Source organism: Epinephelus fuscoguttatus, linkage group LG12 (assembly GCF_011397635.1).
Source record: "Epinephelus fuscoguttatus linkage group LG12, E.fuscoguttatus.final_Chr_v1".
Lineage (NCBI taxonomy): Eukaryota > Metazoa > Chordata > Actinopteri > Perciformes > Serranidae > Epinephelus > Epinephelus fuscoguttatus.
In genome coordinates this window covers 40,915,649-40,940,568 of record NC_064763.1, presented here as the reverse complement: position 1 = coordinate 40,940,568, position 24,920 = coordinate 40,915,649, and the positions used below count along the sequence as shown (strand labels likewise).

The 24,920-nt window shown below is 41.0% G+C and overlaps 1 protein-coding gene across 1 annotated transcript in view; it reads left to right on the top strand.

Moving 5' to 3' along the window:
* The first annotated feature begins 2,728 nt into the window (after positions 1-2,728).
* Positions 2,729-24,920, top strand: part of pld2 (phospholipase D2) — a 30,480-nt gene continuing 8,288 nt past the window's right edge. Inside the window, exons 1-19 of the mRNA XM_049591799.1 lie at positions 2,729-2,882; positions 9,278-9,435; positions 9,537-9,664; positions 10,493-10,635; positions 10,781-10,874; positions 11,324-11,389; positions 11,486-11,544; positions 11,652-11,897; positions 12,012-12,155; positions 12,251-12,334; positions 12,452-12,530; positions 12,652-12,762; positions 12,849-13,058; positions 13,162-13,318; positions 13,420-13,538; positions 16,306-16,419; positions 21,556-21,660; positions 22,058-22,146; positions 22,399-22,512. Coding sequence (XP_049447756.1) covers positions 9,306-9,435; positions 9,537-9,664; positions 10,493-10,635; positions 10,781-10,874; positions 11,324-11,389; positions 11,486-11,544; positions 11,652-11,897; positions 12,012-12,155; positions 12,251-12,334; positions 12,452-12,530; positions 12,652-12,762; positions 12,849-13,058; positions 13,162-13,318; positions 13,420-13,538; positions 16,306-16,419; positions 21,556-21,660; positions 22,058-22,146; positions 22,399-22,512 — 2,192 coding nt within the window. The 5' untranslated portion in view covers positions 2,729-2,882; positions 9,278-9,305. The remainder of the gene's footprint in view (positions 2,883-9,277; positions 9,436-9,536; positions 9,665-10,492; positions 10,636-10,780; positions 10,875-11,323; positions 11,390-11,485; positions 11,545-11,651; positions 11,898-12,011; positions 12,156-12,250; positions 12,335-12,451; positions 12,531-12,651; positions 12,763-12,848; positions 13,059-13,161; positions 13,319-13,419; positions 13,539-16,305; positions 16,420-21,555; positions 21,661-22,057; positions 22,147-22,398; positions 22,513-24,920) is intronic.

The window sequence follows — 24,920 nt, the reverse complement described above, 5'->3', positions numbered from 1 at the left end:
CTTGTTTAATAAATTTATTACAAAGTGTGAGTTGTGTGAAAACATCCATGACACATACAGTTAGGGAAATGGGTTTTAATTTGCACTGAATGTCAAAGTAGTTTTGTATGTTGTCTTTTATACATCTTATTAAGCCTTTCTAAGAGAAAATGATCAGATAGTAGGCAATCACACACTGTGTGTGTGTGTGTGTGTGTGTGTGTGTGTGTGTGTGTGTGTATGTGGTTCCTCTGGGGTGATGAAAGCTAAGTATGCTCAGCTGTAAGTATAAATACAATGTAAAATGCCACAAAAATTCAACCGCTACCTTACAGAAACAATTCACAAAATAAAACTGATCATTTGTAAAGCCATGATGTAATGTACATTCTATCCAGTGTTAATCACTTAAACCTCTAATTTTTCATGTTCATCATGTCTGTTCTCTGTACGCACAGCTGTTTTAAAAGTTGCATCAGTGGATATTTAAGAGGAGTATTCTGAGATGTGCTGTGTACAGTATGTTCATGTGAACTACAAAGGCAACATCCCATTGAATAAGGTTAGATTTGTAATGAGGTTATGTTATTTGTATCATATCATAGACTCAGCTTGCTTGGCCTCAGTGATGCACTGCTGTAAATTATTTTTAAATCCTTGGTCAGACATTTGGTGTAAATGTGGTTTAACACCTCCATGTGGTGTAAAAATGTACTACACCAAAGTAGAGGACACAAGCACCACTGCAGACCATAGTTGTTCTACTTGTGTATTATCTGGGCCTCAAACTGTCACCAGTTTTTACTTAAAGTATGATTTACGTATTATTATTTACCAGTACCAGTACTCCTCAGTCAAAATTTCTCCTAAGGGGGAAACACAACAAAAACATTTACCACATAGAGGAAAAATCTGAGAAACCTCCAGAGGTAAATTAAAAAAAACAAAAAACAACACCATTAGCTGTAGCCTACTAATGAAATCAAAGAGCATCATGCCACTGTCACATTATTGCCGTAACTTCTGTGAACATGTGAAACAACCATTGCACTGAGCTGAAGTTAACCAATGCACGTTAAGGGATGATTGTCTGAAGCCTCTTGTTGGGCCTTATTTGGTCAGCCTGGCTGGGCAGTCCGCTAAAAAGCCATTTTGTGACAGGTTCCTAAATATCTTGTAGTAATTTTAATCGCATCAACCTTATTTATAAAGATGGGGTTGTCTGTTTTGTACGGTCCATGACAACAAGGCTAGTGGCATGCAAATCACTATCCAGATATATGGCAGTTTGCATATCAGCACCACAAATGCAGCTGTAAAGTGAATCACATCCTTGACAGAGCAGCTGTCACTCTGCTTCTCCTGGCTGTATGTGGTGGTGTTTAAAATATTAGCCTAGTATAGTCAGGAATAAGCCTACATGTGTGCCGATGAACCTTACTTGTAAACATTCTGAATAAACTATGGGGTGCTATAGCTCTAAGGGACCGTTTGTTACTTATTAGTGGGGATGAGGTGGTGCATAAAGGGGGAGGCTGTCAAATAATTGTTAAGCACTGGGGAGAGGCGTATGTTTTTTTGGGGGGGCTTAGTGGAGGGGCATATTTAAATGTTTGTATTTTGTATTTATTTTACCACTGATTTTAAACAACACTTAAAAATCACCATAATTACACTGTTTGTCATGGTCAGAAACTGTAAGAACAGAAATTATTGTTGGATTTTCACATTTCTGGCGGTCCTTCGACACATCATGCACAACACATACTCCTGTCAGAAAGAAACCATAACCACATTTGAGCTTAAAATAGTGACATTTCAACAAAATCACTTTTTTCAACTCCAAGATTTTGTCTTCAACTTTCAACTTTTAACTTTCAAACATCAAAGGGTAAGTTAAAAAAAAAATCACTAATGTATGGTGGGGGGAGGGTCAGGTATTTTCTACCAGCCACGCAGGAAAAATATTTGTAGCTTCAGAAGAGGTTAAAAAACAACTAAATCACACTCCAGGCGCCCCCTCCTCTGATGAGTGAAGAGCAGTCCCTAAGTGCATTTTTCGTTAAAATGCTGTGAATATTAAAGTTACCTGAAGCTGATGCGACACGCACTTCCGGTAATCCCACTTTTCTGTCATATTAAAAGCTCGCGAAGGTTGTGTCCTTTTGTTATTTGAGTGTCGTCAGTTAGTTAGCGAGAAGTATATGTATATATAATACTCTGCTTCTAAAAACAAATATCAGATGTGATTTTGGTGTTCAGACAAAATTCAGTGCCAGATTTTTGTTAGCAAGAATTTTATTTTGAAAATGCTAACCGGTACTCTCGTCATATCTTACGTAACTCATGGTCAATAGTCGAATACAAGTAAATACCACGTTAGCTTCAATGCAGCCCCGTCTATCTGCATTCCTGTGTGTGTGTTCCCCCCGATTGCACCCAGTCTGGACTTGTCCTGTCCTCAAGGTCCGTGTTTTGTCACGTAGCAGCTCAGACCTGTCAGAAAGAATAGCTCAGTCCACTTATTCATGCATGTTTGTCTGCTTTCGACAAGTGTGGAAAACAAGCACAGTGTCAGAGTTCCTGACAAACGTGATTTGGTCACAATTTCAGATGAAAAACAGGAGAGCAAATGTGCTAAATAATCCTGACCTGCTTCTTGTGACAAAACTGCCTCATTCCAAGAGATCTCTCTTTTCCTTTTTCCTCCATACCCTGTCCCGCTGGACACCCTATGGGAGGGACTAACTGCATCACCTACGGGGAATACAAATGAACTCTCCTTTGTGAAAACACCAGCGAGGCGATGAAATGTTAGTTTCATCCTGAATGTATACGTTATGTTTGTGTCCCGCATGTGGAGTAGCTGTGTGTGCTGAGCCGCGGCGGTGTTTGAACTGAAAGTAAGTATCTTTTAAGGCCTAAGTTGGACGCATATTTCACTCCTCTGTCAGGGCTGTCGCTGCATTGCCGATATAAGGTTATCCAGATGCGGTTTTCACGCCACAGTGGCACACATAGCCCACTTAGACACTGTCGGTGTGGTGTGTAGCCAGCTGTTGTCTCTTTCTCCAGGTGACATTTGTGGCGTAGTTTCAAAAACTGAGGTGTAGTTTCTTGGTGGAATGCGGCGTTGTAGGAAACCAGGGTATGGGTGGAGACGACAAAACTTAGCTCTCAGCATGTTCAGCCTCCACAGTCAAAGAACAATGTCCGGGCACTTAAAATGACTGCTTTGGTGGTGAACATTAAGAAAGTGGCTCATATAGATTTTGGTGTAAACTGAGGAGGACGTGTTCAGTTGAGCAGAAGCAGCTGCAGGCTACAACCACATCTAAACTCCCTTCAACTCTCCAAAGAGGAGGAAAAAATGAGTCTTTATCTCCTGAAATGTATCTTGTAACACCCTACAAAGCGTGTGACTGCTTGTGTAAGTTAACTGCAATGGGTTAAAAAATGTGGAGAACCGTTCAGTCAGGAAGAATCTCTATTTTTGGCCCCACTTTTGGGGAAATCCGATGTGCATCAGCGCAGGCAAGAGTTGATTCAGCACTGTTGTTTTAGTCATGTAGGAATTTGTGACACATAATCCAGATCCTGTCACTAGGTTGTACGTTTCACAGTCTTGTGCCATAGATTTTGCTCAGTAGCATATGTCTTTAAAGGCCACTGTTTCCTAAAGATCAGATGAATTATGCAAAAAATATGCAAAACACAACTTTCCCAGCAGAGCAGGGAACATAAACATTTGTGTAGGTCAGGCTACTTTATCAGAATGACACCTTTTTAAATCAGTACTGCACAGCTACCTTACTACCCCGATAAGAAGGTGCAGATAGAGAAATTAGCTATGCTTGAGTTGCAGTTTCATGGGTTTGGTCATAATTAAAGATTGTAATGTACGTCAAGCAGAATAATGAATGAATCAGATCATATTAAGAAATGTGCCAGGTCTAGTCATAGTAAAATTAAATATTGCTAAATAAATAGTCGCCTAAGATTGAACCAGTTTTGTAGCTTAGTCTGTTTCACCTGTAAACACCCTCAGCAGTGATGCCAGGGCGTACTGACCACGCCCTCTGTGCACCTCTACATCATCACGCCAAGATGAGAACTTAAGCTGTTAAAGGTTGAAAGTCAAAGGAAGATTTTTCTTTTCCATCCCTGTGTGTAGAATTTTCCATAGACTTTATAAAATAATGGATGTAGCTACTAGGGATGGGAATTGATAGGATTTTATTGATATCAATGCCAGAAATGTCTAATTTCACAGCAATGAAACTCAGTCCAACGGTCAGAAATCTCGGGGTTACGTTCAACAGTAACTTCAAGTTCGACAAACAAATTGACACTGTGGTTAAAGTAAGCTTTTTTCAATTGCGTCTTCTGGCCAAGGTGAAGCCATTCCTAAATCGTGCTGACTTTGAAAAAGCTATTCATGCCTTCATTAGCTCAAGGCTAGATTATTGTAATGCACTTTATGTTGGTACTTCCCAGTCATCCATCAGTCGTTTGCAATTTGTGCAAAATGCAGCAACCCATCTTTTAACGAACACTCCTAGACACGTGCACATCACTCCTGTCCTTTACTCTCTTCATTGGCTTCCTGTCCATTTTAGAATCGATTTTAAGATTTTAACATTCATTTTTAAAGCTCTTAACGGACTTGCTCCACCCTATTTATCCGACCTTCTCACGCCACAAGTCAGAAACAGAACCATAAGGTCGTCAAACCAGGGTCTGTTGGAGGTCCCAAGGTCCAATTACAAACATTGGGATGACAGGGCTTTCTCGGTGGCCGCACACAGACTGTGGAACAAGCTCCCCCCCGACATGCACACCATCACTGACCTAGGTCTTTTTAAATCAAAACTTAAAACCTTTCTTTTTAAGACGGCTGTTAACACTTAAGATTGTTATGACATTGTTATTGTTATTGTTTTTATTGCTGTCCTTTACTGGTGTTCTTTTGCTGTTTTATTTTATTGTAAAGCACTTTGGTCACTCTCTGGGCTGTTTTAAAGGGCTATACAAATAAACTTTATTATTATTATTATTATTATTATTGTTATTATCGATTCTGCTTATCGATCCGATTCTTTATCGATTCCCTTATCGATTCCTCCTGTGAATTAATGATATCACCTCCTGTTGTTTGTAATCCAAGACATCTGCTTTCATAACGTTTTATTATGAACCTTAAAGCCATGGTCTAGTTTAGAAAGACGATGAGAAAGATTTGACCGCTTCTGTCTCTCCGCCATTACATCTTCTTTGTTGTTGAACGTGCTGCTGACTGACGAGCATAGATTCGGCGTCATGAAAAGAATCGATAAGGGAATCGTTAAGCATAAAGGCTAATGATGTCGATGAATTGAACCAGTTGGAACCGGTTCTTAACAGGAACCGGTTCTCGATTCCCATCCCTAGTAGCTACCATGACATCACTTAAGGATTTGTGGATTCCCGTTCTGAAGCCTTGAATTTGGCATTTCGGCCATCACTATCTTGTTTTTGTGGAGCAAAAAGTGACCTTAGTTGAATGAGAGATCGAAGCTTTGGAGGAGTGAGGGGTGGATCTGACTGGTCAAAGTGGCCCGCCCTTAACTGTGCGTCGCTTTAAGCCTTTACAAAATGTAAATGGGTGAGTTACAATTCAATTCCTGCACGGTTTTTCTGAAGGGGGAAGCTTTAGAGACCAAAGCCGTTTTTGTACCAGGCTGTAAACATGTTGATTTATGCTGTAAAGCTAGTTTCAATGGGGATTGACTCACTTTTGGAGCCAGCCCCAAGTGGCCATTAGAGGAACTGCAGTTTTTGGCACTTATGCATTGGCTTTACTTTTCAGCTATGGAGGTTGCCGCTTAGTATTTTAATGTGAATATGGCAATATTATAACTACTCTGATGGTGAACATTTTTGTTTGTAGAAAATGTTTCAAGTACTGTTATCATACTGGAACCTCTAAATGTGATACAACACCTTGAAGAGTGTTGATATTTGATTCCATTTTAGATACCTGTGTGAAAAATTGACTTTAAGAGCATGCAATTAAATTTTTTTTCATTAAAAGATATTGGTTGGTTAGTAGCAGAGAACAGTAGCATGACAGAAGTAAATATTAACGTTGAGAGAGCGAGAAAGTGCAGCTGATATTGCTGTGTCAGTACTGCCAATAAATCAGTATTGAAACTATTTCAAATATTCAGTGTCGATATGTTATTGAATCAGTAGTTTTGACAACACTAATTCAAAGTCCAATTCTACACATAGGGGCCTCAAATCTCTTGTGGCCTCAGTCCTGCTGGCAACATTAAGTGCTAACTGATCCAGTGTTGTGCCTTTTTTGAGAGTTTAAAACCTGTTCAAAATTCAAAAGGTGTGTACAACAAAAACACTGATGCACACACACACACAGATTTATGCTCATATGACCATTTGGTGTGTAAGATGTGGCTTGGCTCTCAGTAAAAGTGTTCCCTTCTGGCCAATTTGGCTCATGTGCTAGAGGACCCCGGGTGGGCGTAGTGTTGTATTTCACAGGTAGGAAGCCTGTGTAAATAGTGTGGACAAAGTTTCACTCCAACAAACAAAAAAACAAGAAAATCTCGTCAAGGCGATACTAGACTTCTCTGCTTAAAAGGGTAAACATAATATATTTTCAGCTCTTTTTTTCAGTTTACCGCACATTAGTGAGCTTAATGGCAAGGATGAGCTAGCTTTTCTGAGCGGAGACAACAAGGCCACTTCCTGTCTTCATAGCACCCAACAAACCAAAGACACTGATTGGCAAAGTATTAACAGATCAGTCTCAACAAAGAGCTGGAAGTGAATTAAAATGAATGACCTGAAAAGATCTAGGATTATAACAACAAGCATGAGAAAAGTGCAGAAATAGCTCTTCAAAAATGACAAAGAAGGAATGGCCTTAATTTGGGCAACATCTTATGCAGCTCGATCTTAATGGGAAATAAGTTATTCAGCAGACAATGGAAACTCAAAGGATTGTTGTTAAGCAGTTGTAATGGCCTGTAATTACTAATATGTAGGATAAACTGAATACAACAAAAGCACTTAACTAAGACATAATATGTGTCTTGAAAGAAATAATTGAGATATCAGTAACTGAGGTAACAATAAATTCTTATTAAGCATCAGTATTTGTTTTATACAGCAGTAACTCAAAACAAACCTGTGGGTGTACAGGTAAATCATTCAAACCTGAAATATGAGCAGTGTGTTTATTAATCAACCATGTCATATAACCTGATTTACAAAACATAAGTGAGATTTCCTGTTAGTGACTTGCTGGGCATATTCCCAGCCTCTGTCTCTCCAGAAGGCGTCCCTTTTAAAGTAAAAATAATGAAAAGAACACGAGACAATAATCTGAATGACTGTTATTGCGTCACATGTCCTTTCGTTCTATTGCCGCTCCTTGAGTCTAAGATGCTGCCAATAGCCTTTGGCTAGTACAGTCCAGGTGACGTTCCCACCCAGTGCTCAGTATTGCCCCTGCCTTTACCTGCTAATTACTACTTACGCTCTTGTGTCATTTCTCCTGCATCCAGAGGGCAGACAGGAAACACTCTGGAAAGGCTTTTATCCCATAACATGTGTTCTTGAATGCACCATAATTTACCATGTGCAAATGTACAGAGAATGACAATAGGTTTAAGCCACTGTGTACATTGGTTGGATGACTTGTTTGTTACAAGATCTACTATATAGTCTGCGTGACACCCCTGGCAAGTACTGTAGAGAAAATGTTTCTATAATAGCGGGCTATTATTTCATGAAGTGCTGGGAAGTGTCACGTATCTTGACCCCAAACTGGACCACTAATATTAGGAAGTTTAAATGATAGGAGTTAGTAGAAGCACAACAAAGCAACTTCAAAGATAATGCTGGAGTAAATCAAAAAGACAGTGCTGTAATGTGTCTTATTCAGCAATAGTTGCAACCTTTTTTATGGAATCAAAACTACTGAAACATAACATTGAAATACGCTCTGTGTTCAGTCAATATTGGAGTCCGATAACAGGATTTCAATGTGGATCTTAGATGTTTTATCCACATCCTCATTCCCAAACCCCCTCTCTTTTTCAGACACAGACACAACCACACACACACACACACACACACACATGCACCCTCCCTCCTCTTCGCCTCGTTACCCAGGAAACATTAAGCCATTCAGAGACATCTACCCACACACCATACAAAAGGGTTCAGACGCACCCTTTCCTTCCACAGCTGTGTCCTCGACTTCTCGAATGTCAGTGACCTGACCAACAGGTAAACACCACGAGATGCCTGCCGTGTACGAAAGCTGTTTTTGGCATTTTAACAGCAGTGCTTCCAACATTACCTGGTCTGTTGTTGAGTGGTGTGATACTTAGTTGTCCTTAAATGGTTCTTCTTGTGTGATCACATCACTGTCTTCAAGGATTAGTTTCACCTTAGCAACCTGCTATCGGGTTATTTTACTAACTCGTCAACTTCTTCATATACTTTATGTTGTTAGTTTTGACAGCTGGTTTAATCAGAGTACTGCTTTTACCACCTTTAGTAGTGTTGTTGTTGTTGCTACTGCTGCTCAGTACAGCTAATGCAACTGATACCGCAGCTACTACTAGTGCTACCAAACTAATGCAACTACTGCTGAGGATACGTCATCTATTGATCTTATAATTAGTTCATACACCACTGCTACAGACTGCATCTACTATTAGTGGCAGCAGCAGTAGTAGAGGAAGTGATACCACAAAAAGCACCAATACTTTTCCTCAATCAAATGATTACTACGGGCATTTGGTTCACAAATACGTACATGAAAGTTGCCGGCCGAGATAGAGCTACACTAGCATACATGAAAGTGCTGTTCACATACATAGGCAGTGTTAAGTTATTGTAAATAGGGTCTTTATTTAGACATTTTGAACCATTTAAAGAGACAATGTAGGCTGAGTCCTTTAAATGAATGATACAAAAATAAACTTTATTCAGTTAATGCACCTAAAACCATAAGCATTTGTGGAGCAATTTTTGGAGTTACAGTGTGTTACAGTTAAATTTTTGAGGTGATGAAATACTGTGAACTTCAAGCTTGTGACTGAAATATCAATGTGCATTGGCCTGTATGATGAGATTGGTTTCAGTTTCACATTTGTTTGATCAGTAGTTAGTTTTCTCATGCGTGCCAGTGTAGTGTAAGCTATGTATGCTCAGTGGTGAGAAGGTGTACAGACTCTTGACTGTAAATATTAAACTCCCTCTTCTTTTGTCTTTGCACCAGGGCAGTTGGCACTTGCGACAACAGTGCAATGGCCGGTCGAAGTGTGTTCGAGCCAGCGGCTCAAAGAGCGACAGCCCATAGCCTCGCCAGAAGGCGCTTTTCGCACGACCTTCAAGGCCTGAGTCCAGACGAGATAGATGGCCTCATGTCCAGCAGTGGTAAGGAAAACCATCCCTTTTATCAATATATGTAAGCACTGAAACTGTAATGGCTGTATCAGAAGACTTTTATTAAAATGTTCTAATCTTCCAAATCGTAGACGGACGTCCTTTCCTCGTGGTGCATCATCTGCCTGAAGTCAAGGAGGAGGGTATACCTTACTTAATGCCTGGTGTCCCTATTACATGTAGAGTGGACAACACAGAGAAATACACTACTCGCTCAAAGGTACGCCTGTTGAGGTTTTTTTTATATGTGGAAAATCATAATCATGTTTTCTTGTGACTGTCGTGGAAGGGATGCTGGTATTTATAGAACGCTTTAGATAAGCTTGAAGTGAAAGCAGACACATTTAACATTATTAGTCACTCTTTTTAACCATGTCAAAACACTTTGTACTATTTGATATCTTTGAGACCAACTTATGACGCCTCATGATCACTTGGAATATCTGATTTCGTTGTTCAAGCCTGGCTGAAAACACCCTGCAGTTAAACTTGACTCACCATAATGACATTATGTCATTTTAATCTGCGAACGTAGTAAAACTGCAGATTCAACTTTACTGCTTATCTCATGAGCTGGCTGTTTATCTTAACAGTCAGATGTGCCTTTATTGTGAGGTTACTGAACTTCTGTCCATGTGTTTGAACCTTGAGTGGGATATTTTGAACCAGGAGGCTGCTGAAATGACATGCTCGTTGAGTGTAATTTTAAGTGTAGATACAGTGTAAGGGTAGAACAGGTGTGTCGTGTTGAGAGTGTTCAAGGAAGTGGGTGTTTCTGGGATGCCTGGTTTTATCGCTGGGGCCCCTGATGGTAGGGAGAAAGTATGAGTTTTAAGGAGCTGACTTTATAACTATGACACATCTTTCTTTCTTGAACTTTCATGCTACATTTCTGCATAGGTGTTTGCATTACAATGCACAAGAACATGTGTAATGGTATATTATTCAGTGTGGGCCCAGTGAAGAACCACACTTTGCATTTTTCACAAAGAAACTGTAAGAATGAACCGTCATGCTTGTGTACATTGTTTCAATAATGTCCCTCCAGGTCCGTGTAGGCACCCTGTACACAGTGCAGCTAACCCACGGCCCCTTCCACTGGTCAGTGAAGAGGAAGTACAAGCACTTCCAGGAGCTGCATCGAGACCTTTACAAGCACAAGATGATGCTTCACTTGCTGCCTATTGGAAGGTCGGTGCACCAATCTATTTGTTGTTATCACGCAAATCGAGCTCTCACTCTGAGGGACTTGCAGTTGAAATCCACGTGATGTGTTGTTTTTATCATCAGATTTCCGGAGCACTGACTATTTTGAATACTCAAATTTCTCTCAAAGATTTGCAAAGGACAGGCAGCAACTGAGAGCAATGTCGGAGGAAATGCCCAGCCTACATGGGACTGAACGTGCCAGGAGGACCTCCAGCAAAATGGTATCAAACAAGCCAATCAGATACATGTATAGTGTATGCAGTGCACACAGTCCCATTAGATACACACACGTGTGCAGTAGTTGTTGGGACAAGATTTTACAATGTATTTTAGTCAAAGAAGAAGACTGATGTTCTCTATTGACCTCATACTGCTACTGCTGTGTTGGTCTCTGCTGAGCCCATAAGATATTCTTTTAAAAGAAAAGATTTAATGTATTGTGTATGTCTTGAACTGCCACCTTTTTGTTTAAAGAGAATCCTTTTTATTATATTATCAATATATTGTAACAAATCAGCTCATTTATACAGTTTCAGGCAGTTTTATTGACAGTTCTGTGTTGAGATAAATTGTGTATAGATAGATAGATAGATAGATAGATAGATAGATAACTGTAGATAACTGTAGTTGTATATTACTTTTATTTACCTGCTTTGCCTTTCTATTGCAGAAATACCTCGAGGAGTACTTGAATGGTCTGCTGGAGAACTCATTCTGTAGGAATGATCACAGCATGGTAATAGCTTTTTTCAAAGACAAGCACACACACACAGACACATACAAAGCGGATGTCATGCAGCATGATGCCATCTTCTCATCTACTTTTTTTCAGCTGGATTTCCTCTCTGTCGGCGCTCTCTCCTTCGTCACTGATCTCGGACCCAAAGGCTTGTAAGTTAACTTCTTCTTCTTGAGAGTGAATGAGACAAAAGAAGAAGAAGGGAACTGACTGATCGTATGATAGAGAATAATTGTGCAACATGTATTGACTTGTCTAGGGAGGGACCCATCTTCAAGAGGTCAGGGGGTCACCGGATTCAGGGCCTGAACTGCATCGGTCATCATCAGTTCTGCTTTCGCTGGTCGCGGCGCTGGCTGGTGGTGAAAGACTCCTTCCTCATGTACATGAATCGAGACAACGGCAGCATCAACTTTGTGCTGCTCTTTGACCCAGAGTTCAAAGTGAAAGTGGGCCGCGCGCACACAGACACCAGATATGGAGTCTGCATTGAGAACTTCACTCGGTAGGTCAGCTGTGTGTTCGCCTCCACACTGTGAACTCCAGCATATTGCGTATATTTATGCCTGGGGTTATGTCGTGTTGGTGATGCATACATGGCCTGTTTGCTTTTGTCCAGGAGTCTGATCATCAAATGCAGCAGCTATAGACAGGCTCATTGGTGGAGTCATGAAATTAACCGGCTGGCAGACACCTGTGACTATCTCAAAGTGCAACGCTTCGATGGGTTTGCTCCGCCACGGGAGAACACACTCACTAAATGGTCAGATTCATATTCTAATTGAGATTTACAACCATCTGTCTTTACATTTAATCCTCAATTGCTAAACGTTTCTGGTTGATGGATACTGTCTGCAGGTATGTGAATGGAAGAGACTACTTCGCAGACCTGGCTGATGCTCTCGAACAAGCAAAAGAGGAAATCTTCATCACAGATTGGTGGTAAGTGTCAGCAAGATCAGGATTTGCTGATGAAGAGAGAGGAGAACTTGCACCATTGAAACGTTTTATCAACATTTGTAAAAATACATGAAGAACATTATGTGTCTTTTCTGTCAGGCTCAGCCCTGAAGTGTTCCTAAAGAGACCAGCCACTGATAACTACTGGCGCCTGGATGAGATCCTCAAACGCAAAGCAGTAGGGATTCTCATCATCCTGTTTTTCTCTTTTATGCAATTTAGATTATTTTAAATTTCACTTTACCTGAGCAGATCATTATTCCTCATGGCGTTGCCTCTCTTTGAACTTTTTCCTGCAGGAACAAGGAGTCAAAGTGTGTGTCCTGCTGTACAAAGAGGTGGAGCTCGCACTTGGTATCAATAGTGAGCACAGCAAGAAGACTCTCATGAATATGCACCCAAACATCAAGGTTTGTCACGTCTACACGTTATTTGTTATATGCAGTTGACAGAGGCCTCACCTCATGTTTTATTTAAACCCCCTTCTGTCCATCAGGTAATGCGACATCCTGATCATGTGTCATCCGTGGTGTTCCTGTGGGCTCACCATGAAAAGATGGTAGCCATTGACCAAACGGTAGCCTTTGTTGGGGGGCTTGACCTGGCATTTGGGAGGTGGGATGACAGCCAGTACCGGCTAACTGATCTGGGTTTGACAGAGACGGACAGCAGTGTAACTGCAGAGGAGCCCAACGGAGCTACAGGAGTAAGAAACTGTCTTGATAAAGCATGAGGATGTTTCTAGTATTTCATCTTCTTTCAGTATGTCACCTCCCCTGCAGACTTAAACAAATATCTCTTTTAACCAGGATAATGGTGTGGCTGATGGTCAAAAACCATCTGAACCAAACAAACAGGCCGAGCACAACCCTGATGATCTGACTTGCAACAGTAAACTGTGGCTTGGCAAAGACTACAGCAACTTTATCCAGAAAGACTGGAACCAACTGGACAAACCCTTTGAAGGTACACTATCTAAACCTCCTTCAGTATCACACACACATGCAAACACGCTGAGAGGCTCTGACAACAGGGAGCTGAAAGGATTGCCTTTTATATATTTTCAGATAACATCGACCGCACTCGAGTTCCCCGCATGCCGTGGCGTGATCTGTCTGCAGCTGTTCATGGCAAAGCTGCCAGAGATGTAGCCCGCCACTTCATCCAGCGTTGGAACTTCACCAAGGTCAGTCTCAAAGGAACACTCTGTCATTTTAAAGATATACTATGCAGGCAATGTGGGTAACTATTTGTCGACAGTATGGCTAGTGAAAGTGACCCCAGATGCACTCTTGTTTTGGAATAAACTTTGTCTGCTTGGCGTTCATATCTCATAGTTTCCTCTTGGATGCGTGCTGCTTACCATCTGGCGAGTAGGTGCTACCTTTTTATAAAGTCTGGGCCTCACTTGGGCGCTGTGCCCAGGAACATCCCGAGCACAGCAAAATAAGATGGGTGGGGTCCGGGCATTTTTAGGCAATTCTGAGCAACAAGCAGAAGAACTGGAAGACGTTTAGGAATTTAGCAACACAATCTGCCTTTTGCATCAGCTGAGGCTTGAACTCACAAGAATCAATTTCTATCTCACTGAGCTAATTAGTCAGTGACAATTCATGTGTAGCTTCACAAACTGACTAAGCCAGACGTGCAGGTTTAGCAGCCGTCCATGCATGGAACAGCAGATTTCAAACCACTGTAAAAAATTCAGTTATTAAGACAAAAATCTGAAAATACACATATTGCATCTAGACAGCATGGAGATGTTGGTAATTTGTTTGTAACAATGATTGATTTGCTCCATAAGTGAAAAACTGATGTTTAACTAGTTGAGCTATGTGCAAAGTGAGAAGCCTCAGATGGTTTCACACTGAAGTATTGACACTGGATTTTTGTGCAAAGTTTGGTTTATTTTCAAGCATGAGAAGGCAGATTTTCTAGCAGGAAGAAGACTTGTAGATGCTGAAAATCGATGAGTCATGCTCAGGCAATTTTAAGCAATAAATAAGCTGGAGCACAAGAAGATGATTACATTACAATGTGGATTCTGCACCAGTTGAGGCTTGAACTCGCAACCTCTAAAACCTAAGATGGTCATCTACCAATCTGAGCTAATTGGCAAGTAGCAACTCAACAGTAGCTTCACAAATTGAGTAAGCCCTTCACTGCTGTGTAGGAAAGCAGCCGTCCGTGCATGGAAAAGCAGATTTGAAACCACTGTAAAAAAAAATTCAGTTATCGAAACAAAAATCTGAAAATACACATATTGCATCTAGACAGCATGGAGATGTTGGTAATTTGTTTGTAACAATGATTGATTTGATAAGTGAAAAACTGATGTTTAAAATTGCCATTTTTACATTGACTCCAATTGTTCACATTAGAGCAAAATTCAAAATGCTGTCAAAAATTCAGTTTTTGAGATAAAACTCTGAAATTTGCCACACATCATCTACCATGACTCTAGAATTTTGTCTTTTTTTCATGAACATTGAAGATTTATTTAGCAAGAATTTGCATGTATATGTTTACAGTACCGTTTACAGTCAAACATTTTGATGCACTGTAGGCTCAATTTTTGATAAATCAAAAATCTGAGAAACATAGTTTGTGTAGGACAGTCTGAAGATGCTCTGTAGCAAGTTTGGTGTCAACTGAGCAAAAACTGTGGGAGGAGATAGGTTTAAGAAGTTTTACAGTTTTTGAAAAAAACAGAGTGATGAACTTCATAATTTTTAACAGGTTTAAATGTACAAAAGTTTCTTCAGTATTGGGGCTACAGTTTGATGAAAGTTGTGAAGTTGTAGCACGTATGGTTGATTTGTTATGAAGTTTCAAAGTTTTGAACTTTAGACGCTTGCTGTAGCGCCACCATCAGGACTATTGGCTTGAGTTTACAGCTGAGGATATCTGACATGAGACTGGACCTTTGTGCAAAGTTTGGTGAGTTTTCACCCATGGGAAGTATGATTTCCTTGGAAGAAGAAAGAAGAAGAAGAATACCTAGGATAACAATAGTGTCCTGGCAGCTTAGCTGCCCAGACCCTAAATACAGGGAGAGGGCAGAGTCTGTGCCACACCTTTGTAGTGGGTCATAAGTGATAAATGAGAGGGATTACTTTTGTATGATTACCTCCACCAAGGAGGTAATGTTTTCGTCAGCGTTGGTCTGTTTGTCTGCAAAATAACTCTAAAAGTTCTGAACAGATTTTGATGAACTTTTCAGGAAATGTTGATAATGGGACAAGGAACAGATGATAAAATTTTTGTGGTGATCGGTTGAAGCGAAGTGGATAAAATAGTAAAATGGCAGGAAATCCGAGCTGCTTGGCGGAGGTCTGCGCTCTCCGATTGCTCTAGTTCTATATATTGTTTTTCTAAAGATATATCATGCAGGATTTTGCTAAAAAACAATGACTCTGCCATTATCGTCCTCTTATTTTCTTCGTTGGAGACGTTTATGGGCGTGTACCCCCACAGCGCTCAGGTGAGGTCTGGACTTCATAAAAAAAAAGCAGGTGAGGTGCCAAACTGTAAGCAGCTGGCATCCAAGAGACACAGCAGAGTATACCTTTAAAGCTGCCTGGGTTTAATTGTCATAGTTTTGAGACTGCAGCATGATCTCTCTGTTTGAACCAGCTTTACAAATGAGTCTACACATACACAAGCGTCAGAGGGCTTTAAAACCTTCTTAAAGGAGTTATTACAAAAGCAGTTATTTGGACGTGTAAACAAGTAAAAATAAAAAGTCAATATTTATTTAAAGCCTCAGCATAGAGCTAAAGACTTGTGCTGCTATTTCCCTATTCAAATTTCTGAACTATATGCTCTGCTACAACTACAACAATATGACTCCAGTCGTAAGTAGTCAAATAAACTTGATCTAACTTTTAAACTTGGCTTCTGTCGGAAACATAACCAACAGGAATTTCATTCATTTGTTCTGTCTTCTCTAGATCTTCAAAAACAAGTACAAGGACGAGTTCTACCCTTACCTTCTTCCCAAGTCTCACTGCACAGCTGACTCACTACCATTCACCATGCCTGGGTCGAAGAAGGCCAAAGTGCAGGTATTTATGTACACACATTCACCAAAGACCAAGGCACTATCTCTGTAACACCTGTGCACAGACTTCTTCATCAGGAAAACAGAAAATGGTATGTGTATATCACAGTTAATGATGGACAGTTTACACACTATGATGCAATTTAAAATCTTGATAAATTATGAAATATGTGCAGTGTGTCTTTGGATTGTTATGTTAGCAACGAGCAGAAAAAAATGTCTTAACAGACTATAAAAAAGGTCACGAAACCTGTGAGATGCATCATTTCGCACAAAAGGGAGTTGGTGACAGAGACCTGAGGAAAATCTATAGTGCTTGTCTTGTCACAGCGTTTTTTTATTCCTCCTCGTTCATGAAATTCACAACACTGGGAGGTGCAGTTATAACCTCCGCCAAAGAGGTTATGTTTTTGGTTGGTTGGTTTGTTTGTCAGCAGGATTATGGAAAAATGACCGGCCCAACTTTCATGAAACCCGGTGGAAGGGTGTAACATGGGCCAAGGAAGAACCCATTCAGTTTTGGAGCTAATCTGAAACACGGGATGGATACACGAATTAACATTCCAAGATAGAGCATCTGGCCTTGGCAGAGGTCTGCGCTCTCCCTTTGAGTTAGGGTAATGTAGCGCTTTTCAGCCTTTACACATACATTGAGTCTCTAGTATAAAGACTGTCCCCACGTGATGTAAGTGTTCCGATAAATCAGACTTTCCTTTTATTCACCGTGGGTGGTGGTTCTGTCCGAGAACAGAGGACAGTTGTAAAACAAGCTCACTGAGGAGAACAGCTTTGCACTAGAGCCAGCCAGGAACCTGCACAGTGTCGTGTCCTGAGAGTCCTGTACAGAAAATCAACCCTGCATTCTTTACACACAAGAGGACAACACAGAAGACTCCCTTAGTGTTTAAGGTATGACTTTATGTACATAGGAAAAAGAGATTTCTGCATCACACAAGCTTTAAAGATGCCCTCAGTCAGGACGACATCAGGGTTGGAAGCCTTGAACTCTCATTTGAAGAAAGGGACAGATGTTAAAAACAAGAGAGCACAGTAAACTCACATATGTTGCATTTATAAAAGAAACCATGCTGCTGGTCATCTCCATATTATTTTGGGAAATTAGTAAAATATAATTCTAGTAACGAAATAAGATCATTGCTGAGATGATTGAAGGCCCTTACTGGCTTTTACTCTGCATTTTACATTGTGCAACACAAAGTCAGAGATAGCAGGAAATCAAATGGATTTCTGTACAGTACAACAAAGAGACAGTGTTCTGGCTTTTGAAAAGCAGCTCAAGTATTCAGAGTGTTTTTTTTTTTTTTACGCAACGGCAGATGGTGGAACAAGAGTAAAGCCTGTGGAGGAAAATCACTTCCAACATGTTTATCCTGTTCAGCAAAGCCAGAGAAAACAAATGCACTGCCAAAGATGGGGACGGGGGACAAGTTGTAGTGGAAGCATCTTATTTGCAATAGGCTTCATGGGAAATGTGGTCCGGATTATGAGACCAGCCAGCATGAGCAGCACAACAGAGCATGACAGAGACGGAGGCCATTATCCTCTTTCTTGAAGACTACAAATAAACACCATGAAGAAACTTTGTAAAGATGCATATTCTCAATCCCCAAACGCTCAGACAGCGAGGTTTGGGTAACAATAGCTTATGCTGTGTGTATTTTCTTTTTCTATTGTGGGCGGTGGCCTGTAACCCTATCCCTTGCTCTCTATTATGCTGTGGCTTTCCTGTCAGGTTTTGCTGATCCTGTGTTCAGGTTTCAGGGACAGTTACTCAATTGTCACATTCAGTGTTAGAGCGGTAGAGCAAAGAGCGTCCCCATAAGTTAAAGAAAAGTTTATGCAAGGAACAAGCTGAGAGCATCACAAACTTAAATGACTATAAACCTGATGGCATTAGTTAAATGTGTCTGTATGTAATACAGCTGAAGCTTTTAAAATTACTTTTTAAAACAAAACAAAGTGTATTTTTATTTATTTTAAAAAAGTAATACGTGAAGGGTTAGTTCAGGGGATGTATTCGCAAACATTCTGAGAATACGCTCAGACTGGAAATTTTATTAAGGAGTCCAAGCTTAGGAGTGAATTAGGAAAGTTTTCAGAGCAACTCTGAGCAAGGAAGAGACAAAACTTTTACCTTAGTGAGGAGGTGTGGTTGACTCTGTTGTTAGTCTTTTAACAGATGTGATTGGTTGTCAGATGCTGCGTTCGTTTTGTACTCAGAGGTCGGAAGTCAGAAGTGGGAATGACGTCACCTCCGAGTTGACAACAGTTTTTGCATTCTAGTTGACAACGGTGGACAAGTCGGAAAAAAACATGGACGCCCGCAAGAAAGCCTTTGTTGCCCTTGCACTTTCGGAGTATAGACAGCTTCAAAACCATCATGCACTCCAACTGATGAAAGCCGCAGATGAGGCTGACTTAATGTAGTCTGAGTGGGCGGAAGTTCGCTGCATAGATCAGCCTCTCATTGGGCGGAACGAGCCACCCGCTGAAGTCCCACCCTACCACCTCCAGAGGTGTTTGATCTTGCGGGGATGTAGCCATTTTTCTGCCATGGTTCGCGTCCTGTAGGCGATATTTTTGTGGACGTGTTACTCCAAAACCATCCAGCAATATTTTTGCAAGCGCACCGTTGCTGTGGCACCGCCCAGAACGACTGTGATTGGTTGAAAGAAATACAAGCAGCCGGGACGTTTTTTTTTCTCCAATCTTAAAGTGAGAGTCGGCCCAGCCAGACCTTTGTTTTCTTGAGAAAGGTCTGGTGAGCGAGACTAGACCTAATGTAAAACAAATAAGATAAAACTGCTATAAACAGTACTTTAGCAGAGCGTTTACTCACTATGTTTGTGACCGGCAGCCATCTTGAATTCGTAAGTCGGGGTTGATGCGGTTGCTCCGAGTTTCCGAGTTGGAAATCCGATCTCAGGGTTCGAGTTTAAACTTCCAACTGGGAACTGGGAATTTCCGACCTCCAAGTACAAAACGAACGCAGCAAGAGACACGTCCTTTTGTGTGCCTGCAAGGTGTGGACACCCAGTGGAAATGAAATGAACTGCTGGCTTTGAAAGTGATGTCATTATTTGTATGATCAGTTTGCCGATGGACGGACCCAAGTCATCACAGCTGCACTGTTGCATTTTTCCAGTTTTCTAAATATCTTAGTATTGTGATCATTTTATTTCTGAGCGTCTTTGAGAATCCTGAAAAGCACTATTAAATCCAATGTATTATTATTATTATTATTATTATTATTGATAATGAGATCGACCACAAATATTATCCCTGCATGATCTAATCGGTGGCATTTCATTTACTCACTGTCATCCAGTGTTCACCCAAAAATGAAAATTCAGCCATTATCTACTCACCCATATGCCGAGGGAGGCTCAGGTGAAGTTTTAGAGTCCTCACATCACTTGCAGAGATCCAAGGGGAGAGGAGGTAGCAACACAACTCCACCTAATGGAGGCTGACGGCGCCCCAGATTCAAACGTCCAAAAACACATAATTGAAACCACAAAATATCTCCATACTGCTCGTCCGTAGTTCACGTGTGCGCTTGCGCGAGACCAGCAAAAGCACGTGGAACACACATGAAGGCGGCGCCCATGTCTCACGGTCTTGCGCAAGCGCACACACGTGAGCGTGGTGCACAGAGAGGCAGTCAGAGCTACAGGCTACAATGAGGCTAAAAACAGAGTTCAGATGAGGTTTTTCCAAACAACTTTTTATGTCAGGGCTTCAGGACACTTGGATCACTACGGACGAGCAGTATGGAGATATTTTTTGGTTTCAATTATGTGTTTTTGGACGTTTGAATCTGTGGCGCCGTCAGCCTCCATTAGGTGGAGTTGTGTTGCTACCTCCTCTCCCCTTGGATCTCTGCAAGTGATGTGAGGACTCTAAAACTTCACCTGAGCCTCCCTCGGCATATGGGTGAGTAGATAATGGCTGAATTTACATTTTTGGGTGCACTATCCCTTTAAAAGTCCTCCTACCTGCACCTAACAGTTTTTCACTATAGGAGCTCTTTTAAGGTCTAAGATGCTTTGTGAATAACTTTTATCTACACAAGGACCTAGTCTTAACTTTAAGGGTAAATTCTAAGAAAACATAACAACTCTAAGAATTTTCTTAAAGTTTTGTTACTAGGAGCAACTCTTAGCACTAGGAAGCTTTGTGAATATGGCCCCAGATTTTTTGAAGTGGGGATCTAAAGGGTACTGATCCATAGACAGTGTATTACACACAAACAGCAGCAGTGTTGACACAAAAGCTCAGCAATGTGTTGCTGTGGACAGGGGCTGCAACAAAACATATTTTAGCTACCCTTAAAAAGTCCCACCTAAAAAACACTGCAACAACATAAGTGTACGCTATACTGAAAGTATTTTAACCGCTTTACCTTTCCATCAGACAGCCCGTTCATGTGGCTTCAGTTCTCCATCTATGCTCACGTCAAAGTCACCAAACTCCATCGACAAAAAACAGTAATTTAATCTTACTGAACATGGGAGCTGCTGGTCTACTGCTGCTTCATCACTTAGTTTGTTTGTGTCACTGTGTAACTTTGGTGAATCTGAACTAACCAGTTTAAATTCCAAAGTCACACTATAGCACAAACTACTGATCAAGGCAGCGTTAGAGCAGCAGCTGCAATGCTAAATCACAGTTTTTCTCAATGGAGTCTGGCTTCACAGAGCGGCTTGAGTTTCCAGTGAACTCACTGTCTGACAGCAAGGTAAAGCAGAGAAAATATTCCAAATCTAGCATACATTGAAACTCATATTGATTTTTTTTAGGTGGCTAAAATACATTTTGCTGCCGCCCTCATCCACAGCAGTATGTCACTGAGTTTTCATGGCGGCACTCCCTCCTGCTTCTTCAAACTGGGGGTGTGCTTACTGACATCCACACTGACTATAGACAAGTACCTCATATAACCCTGCTTCAGAGGATCCAAACTATCCCTTTAAGTTCCTTGTCCTTCTCTGTAATTTCTGCGCTCCACTTGGACGTTTAAGCTAATTTGGTGACACCAACTTCTTATGATGTGTAAGGCAAAGAATACACAGTTAATGTAGGACATGTCTCATGGATTGACGTGTCTTTCTTTCAGGTGTTGCGCTCTGCCGACCGCTGGTCCGCTGGAACCTGTGAGAATTCTATTCTCAACGCCTACGTCCACACCATCGAGAACAGCGAACACTACATCTACATCGAGGTAATGCAGGAATGCTTCAGTCAGTTAAGGACAAATATATACCTGATAGCATGGACAGACAGATCCTGCCGAAATCATAGCAGACATGGCAAAAATATCATCCCTACAGAGGTAACACTTACAAATGTGTTCTAGTATCCTGTCTAAAAATACATCTGTTTATAAATATAGATTGGTCTCCCTTTACTGATGCTGTTTTTAGCACATGATTCTTACTTACACCATTTGACTCCTTAATTTCACATGTCACTGAGAGATACTGTAGCCAATGTGTGTCTAATCATGGGGTCTCATGAGTCTGAATATAATCACATAGCAGTCCCTTCTTTGCCAGCTACCTACCTGTTTTAGCCCTCACCTCATACCGAGCCACCATCTGCCTTCTTTCTGCCCTCAGAACCAGTTCTTCATCAGCTGTACCGACGGAAAGATCATCCATAACAAGATCGGTGATGCAATTGTGAATCGAATCCTGCGTGCACACAGGTCGGGTTTAAGTATAGTAACCAGATTTATGAGGCGCTTCATTCATCTTTGAACCTTGAAGTTACAAAGCAGGTTTTCATGGAGCTCAAATCAGATTTAAACATGTAAAACAAAGCACATAGAAGAGAACATTTCGGCATTTACTTTGCAAATCATAACACAACAGATATATGACTGAAAGGAATAGTCTACTTGTATTGATGTTTAAACAGTGCACTTGTAGACAATGACATTTTTTTTGTCTTACTGCAGAGAGCAGAAGAAGTACAGAGTTTTTGTGGTGGTCCCTTTGCTCCCTGGATTTGAGGGAGACATCAGTTCAGGAGGTGGAAGTGCCATCCAAGCTATTTTGCACTTTACTTACAGGTGAGAGACTCTTCCTCCTGTTATTACTCTGCACTCAGCCCACGAACCAGAACAATCACTGTAGCTCACAAGAACCAGAAGAAAAGACAACCTCTGGACCTTCATCTAGCACAGAGACATGTTTCCAATCATGTAGAGCTGTAGTCGATGTAGATTTTCCTCGGCTCTCTCACTGACTCCTGTTTGTGCTAAAATGATGCAGATGACAGGTTTCATGTCCTCAGGACCTTTTCACAGACTGTTTGTACATTTGTATTCTTTTGTTCAATAGCTGTAGCCTATGAAGTCCTAGCCTGAGTGTCAGACTGAAGCTCCCAGAACCTTCAGTCTGACATGGCTTCCATTGAAGGCGATTTACAAGGGGCGAGGGAATTTGATTTTTCCCTAACCAATCAGTAGAGATCAACGACTCACCCAGAATCTGACATCATTAGTATCCATGCCTCGGGGGTGCCGAAAACAAGCGAGCAATGCCCGTTTAAAATGTCTCCACCGGCGTACAAGTTGACATCAGCGTGGCGCTGATTGGCTAATCGCTAGACCCGCCCCCACCCCCGGCGTTCATTGGTCCGTCCAGCGTTTGGACGAGATAAATTGCAAATTCATTGCAGTATGCCAGACCAGAGATGCAAGCCTACTCAGTTGAGTGGGCGGGGCCTATGGTCTGGAACCAGGCTAATGAAGTCCCAGTAGACCTAAACTATGTTTATGTACTAAATGCAGAAGTTGAGTGTTTGCTCAAATTGAATTGTGAGACTACTTTATTCCTTTGGCTGTCGTGTTTTACAGAGGTCAGAACTAGCTGTTTCTCCAGTTACAGATTTTTTTGATAAAAGTAAATAGCATCATAACAAATATGATGTAATTTATTTTTTAATGCAACGCTTTCAGTAACTTCAGGCAGGGGGTTCAAAATCACCTCTATATATCAGTCGCTACCAAGGCCAAAATTCTTGATGAATTGAAATAAAGGGCAGCTGCATTGAGCAAAACTATACCAAAACATCAGTTTACAAACTCTACTATACTTTTGCAGTATAATCCAAGTCTCATTTATCAAGTCATATGCTCAGTACTTTCCGAACAGACAGATCTTTCTGACGGAAAACTGAACCAAAAGTGAAAGTTATCTATACTCTCTTCAAAGCCAGACTCAATTGTTATTATTACCTTAATTTAAACTTGAGAAAATCATTGAATGATCACAAATAAAAAGATAAAAAACAATCAACAGTTAATAAAACACTAGTCCATACCCATTGAGTGCACAGTTGCCCACGTACAGTTTCACATGGTGTGTGTTTGGGATACAGGTCATAGGAAACTGCAGATTAAATAGTCAACTGAACCCATTAAGAAGAGCAATGTATTCAGACAGAGTTTTTGTGAATTTGATAGTACGATTGCTTTATTGAAAGTACAGTAGTACCATTGCCAATAGTGGGATAGTTAGTGGGCTAAAACTGTACATTAGTAGTTGAGGTAGAAACATTCGTCTTACAGGGGGAGCCACAGCGATCGGTCGCGTTTTAGCCATTTTGAAGCATTTTTCTGTTGTTATAGCGCCACCCAGTTGCCAATTAGAGTTAAATTTCTCCAGTCACCTTGAGGCATCCTGTTCTACATATCCACCAAGTTTAGTAAAAATCCATATGGCGGTTAGGCCTAGATAAGAAATGAGCTCTCTAGCGCCCCCATTTTGTTTGATGGGCTCAATAATGGAGGGGTCCCCTCAGATTATGTGTGGTCATATGCCTACAAAGTTGCGTGGTGATGGGTGAAACCCTTGAGATGTTATACACCTTTATGTGATGAGCCACGCCCTCCGCAATATTCATTGCCTTATAGAAGCTCAGTTTTAGGAAGTTTTCCAACTTTTGCCAAGAGGGAACTTTAGATATTGCTCCCTAGATTATGTTCACCCAGTTTCATGCAGATCGCTCAAACTTCCTAGGAAGAGATCCATTTGAAGTGTTTTTCAAAAAATTCAAAATGGTGGAAAATCTATATAAGCGGAAGTTATGGGTTCTTGAGGCAAATGTGTTCCTCATGAGGAGAGGCATCTCTGTGCAAAGTTTCATGTCTCTACGACATACGGGGCATGAGATATGCCCATTCAAAGTTTGACATTTCAATCGGTTGCTATAGCGCCCCCCTTTGGCTAACTGTTGTAATATTGCTTCATTGGCATCCTCCCATGACCCTCTACCACTGTGCCAAACTTCACATGGATTGACCAAGTCAGTGAGGAGAAAAACGTGGAACACACACACACACACAGAGTTTTCGTCATTATATAGTAAGATACAAGATGCAAGGACCAATCAACCATTAAATATAGTATGAATAGAAATAAGAAAATACAAGATACCAATTAAAAAAGCAAATCAACTATAGCTGGTACAATA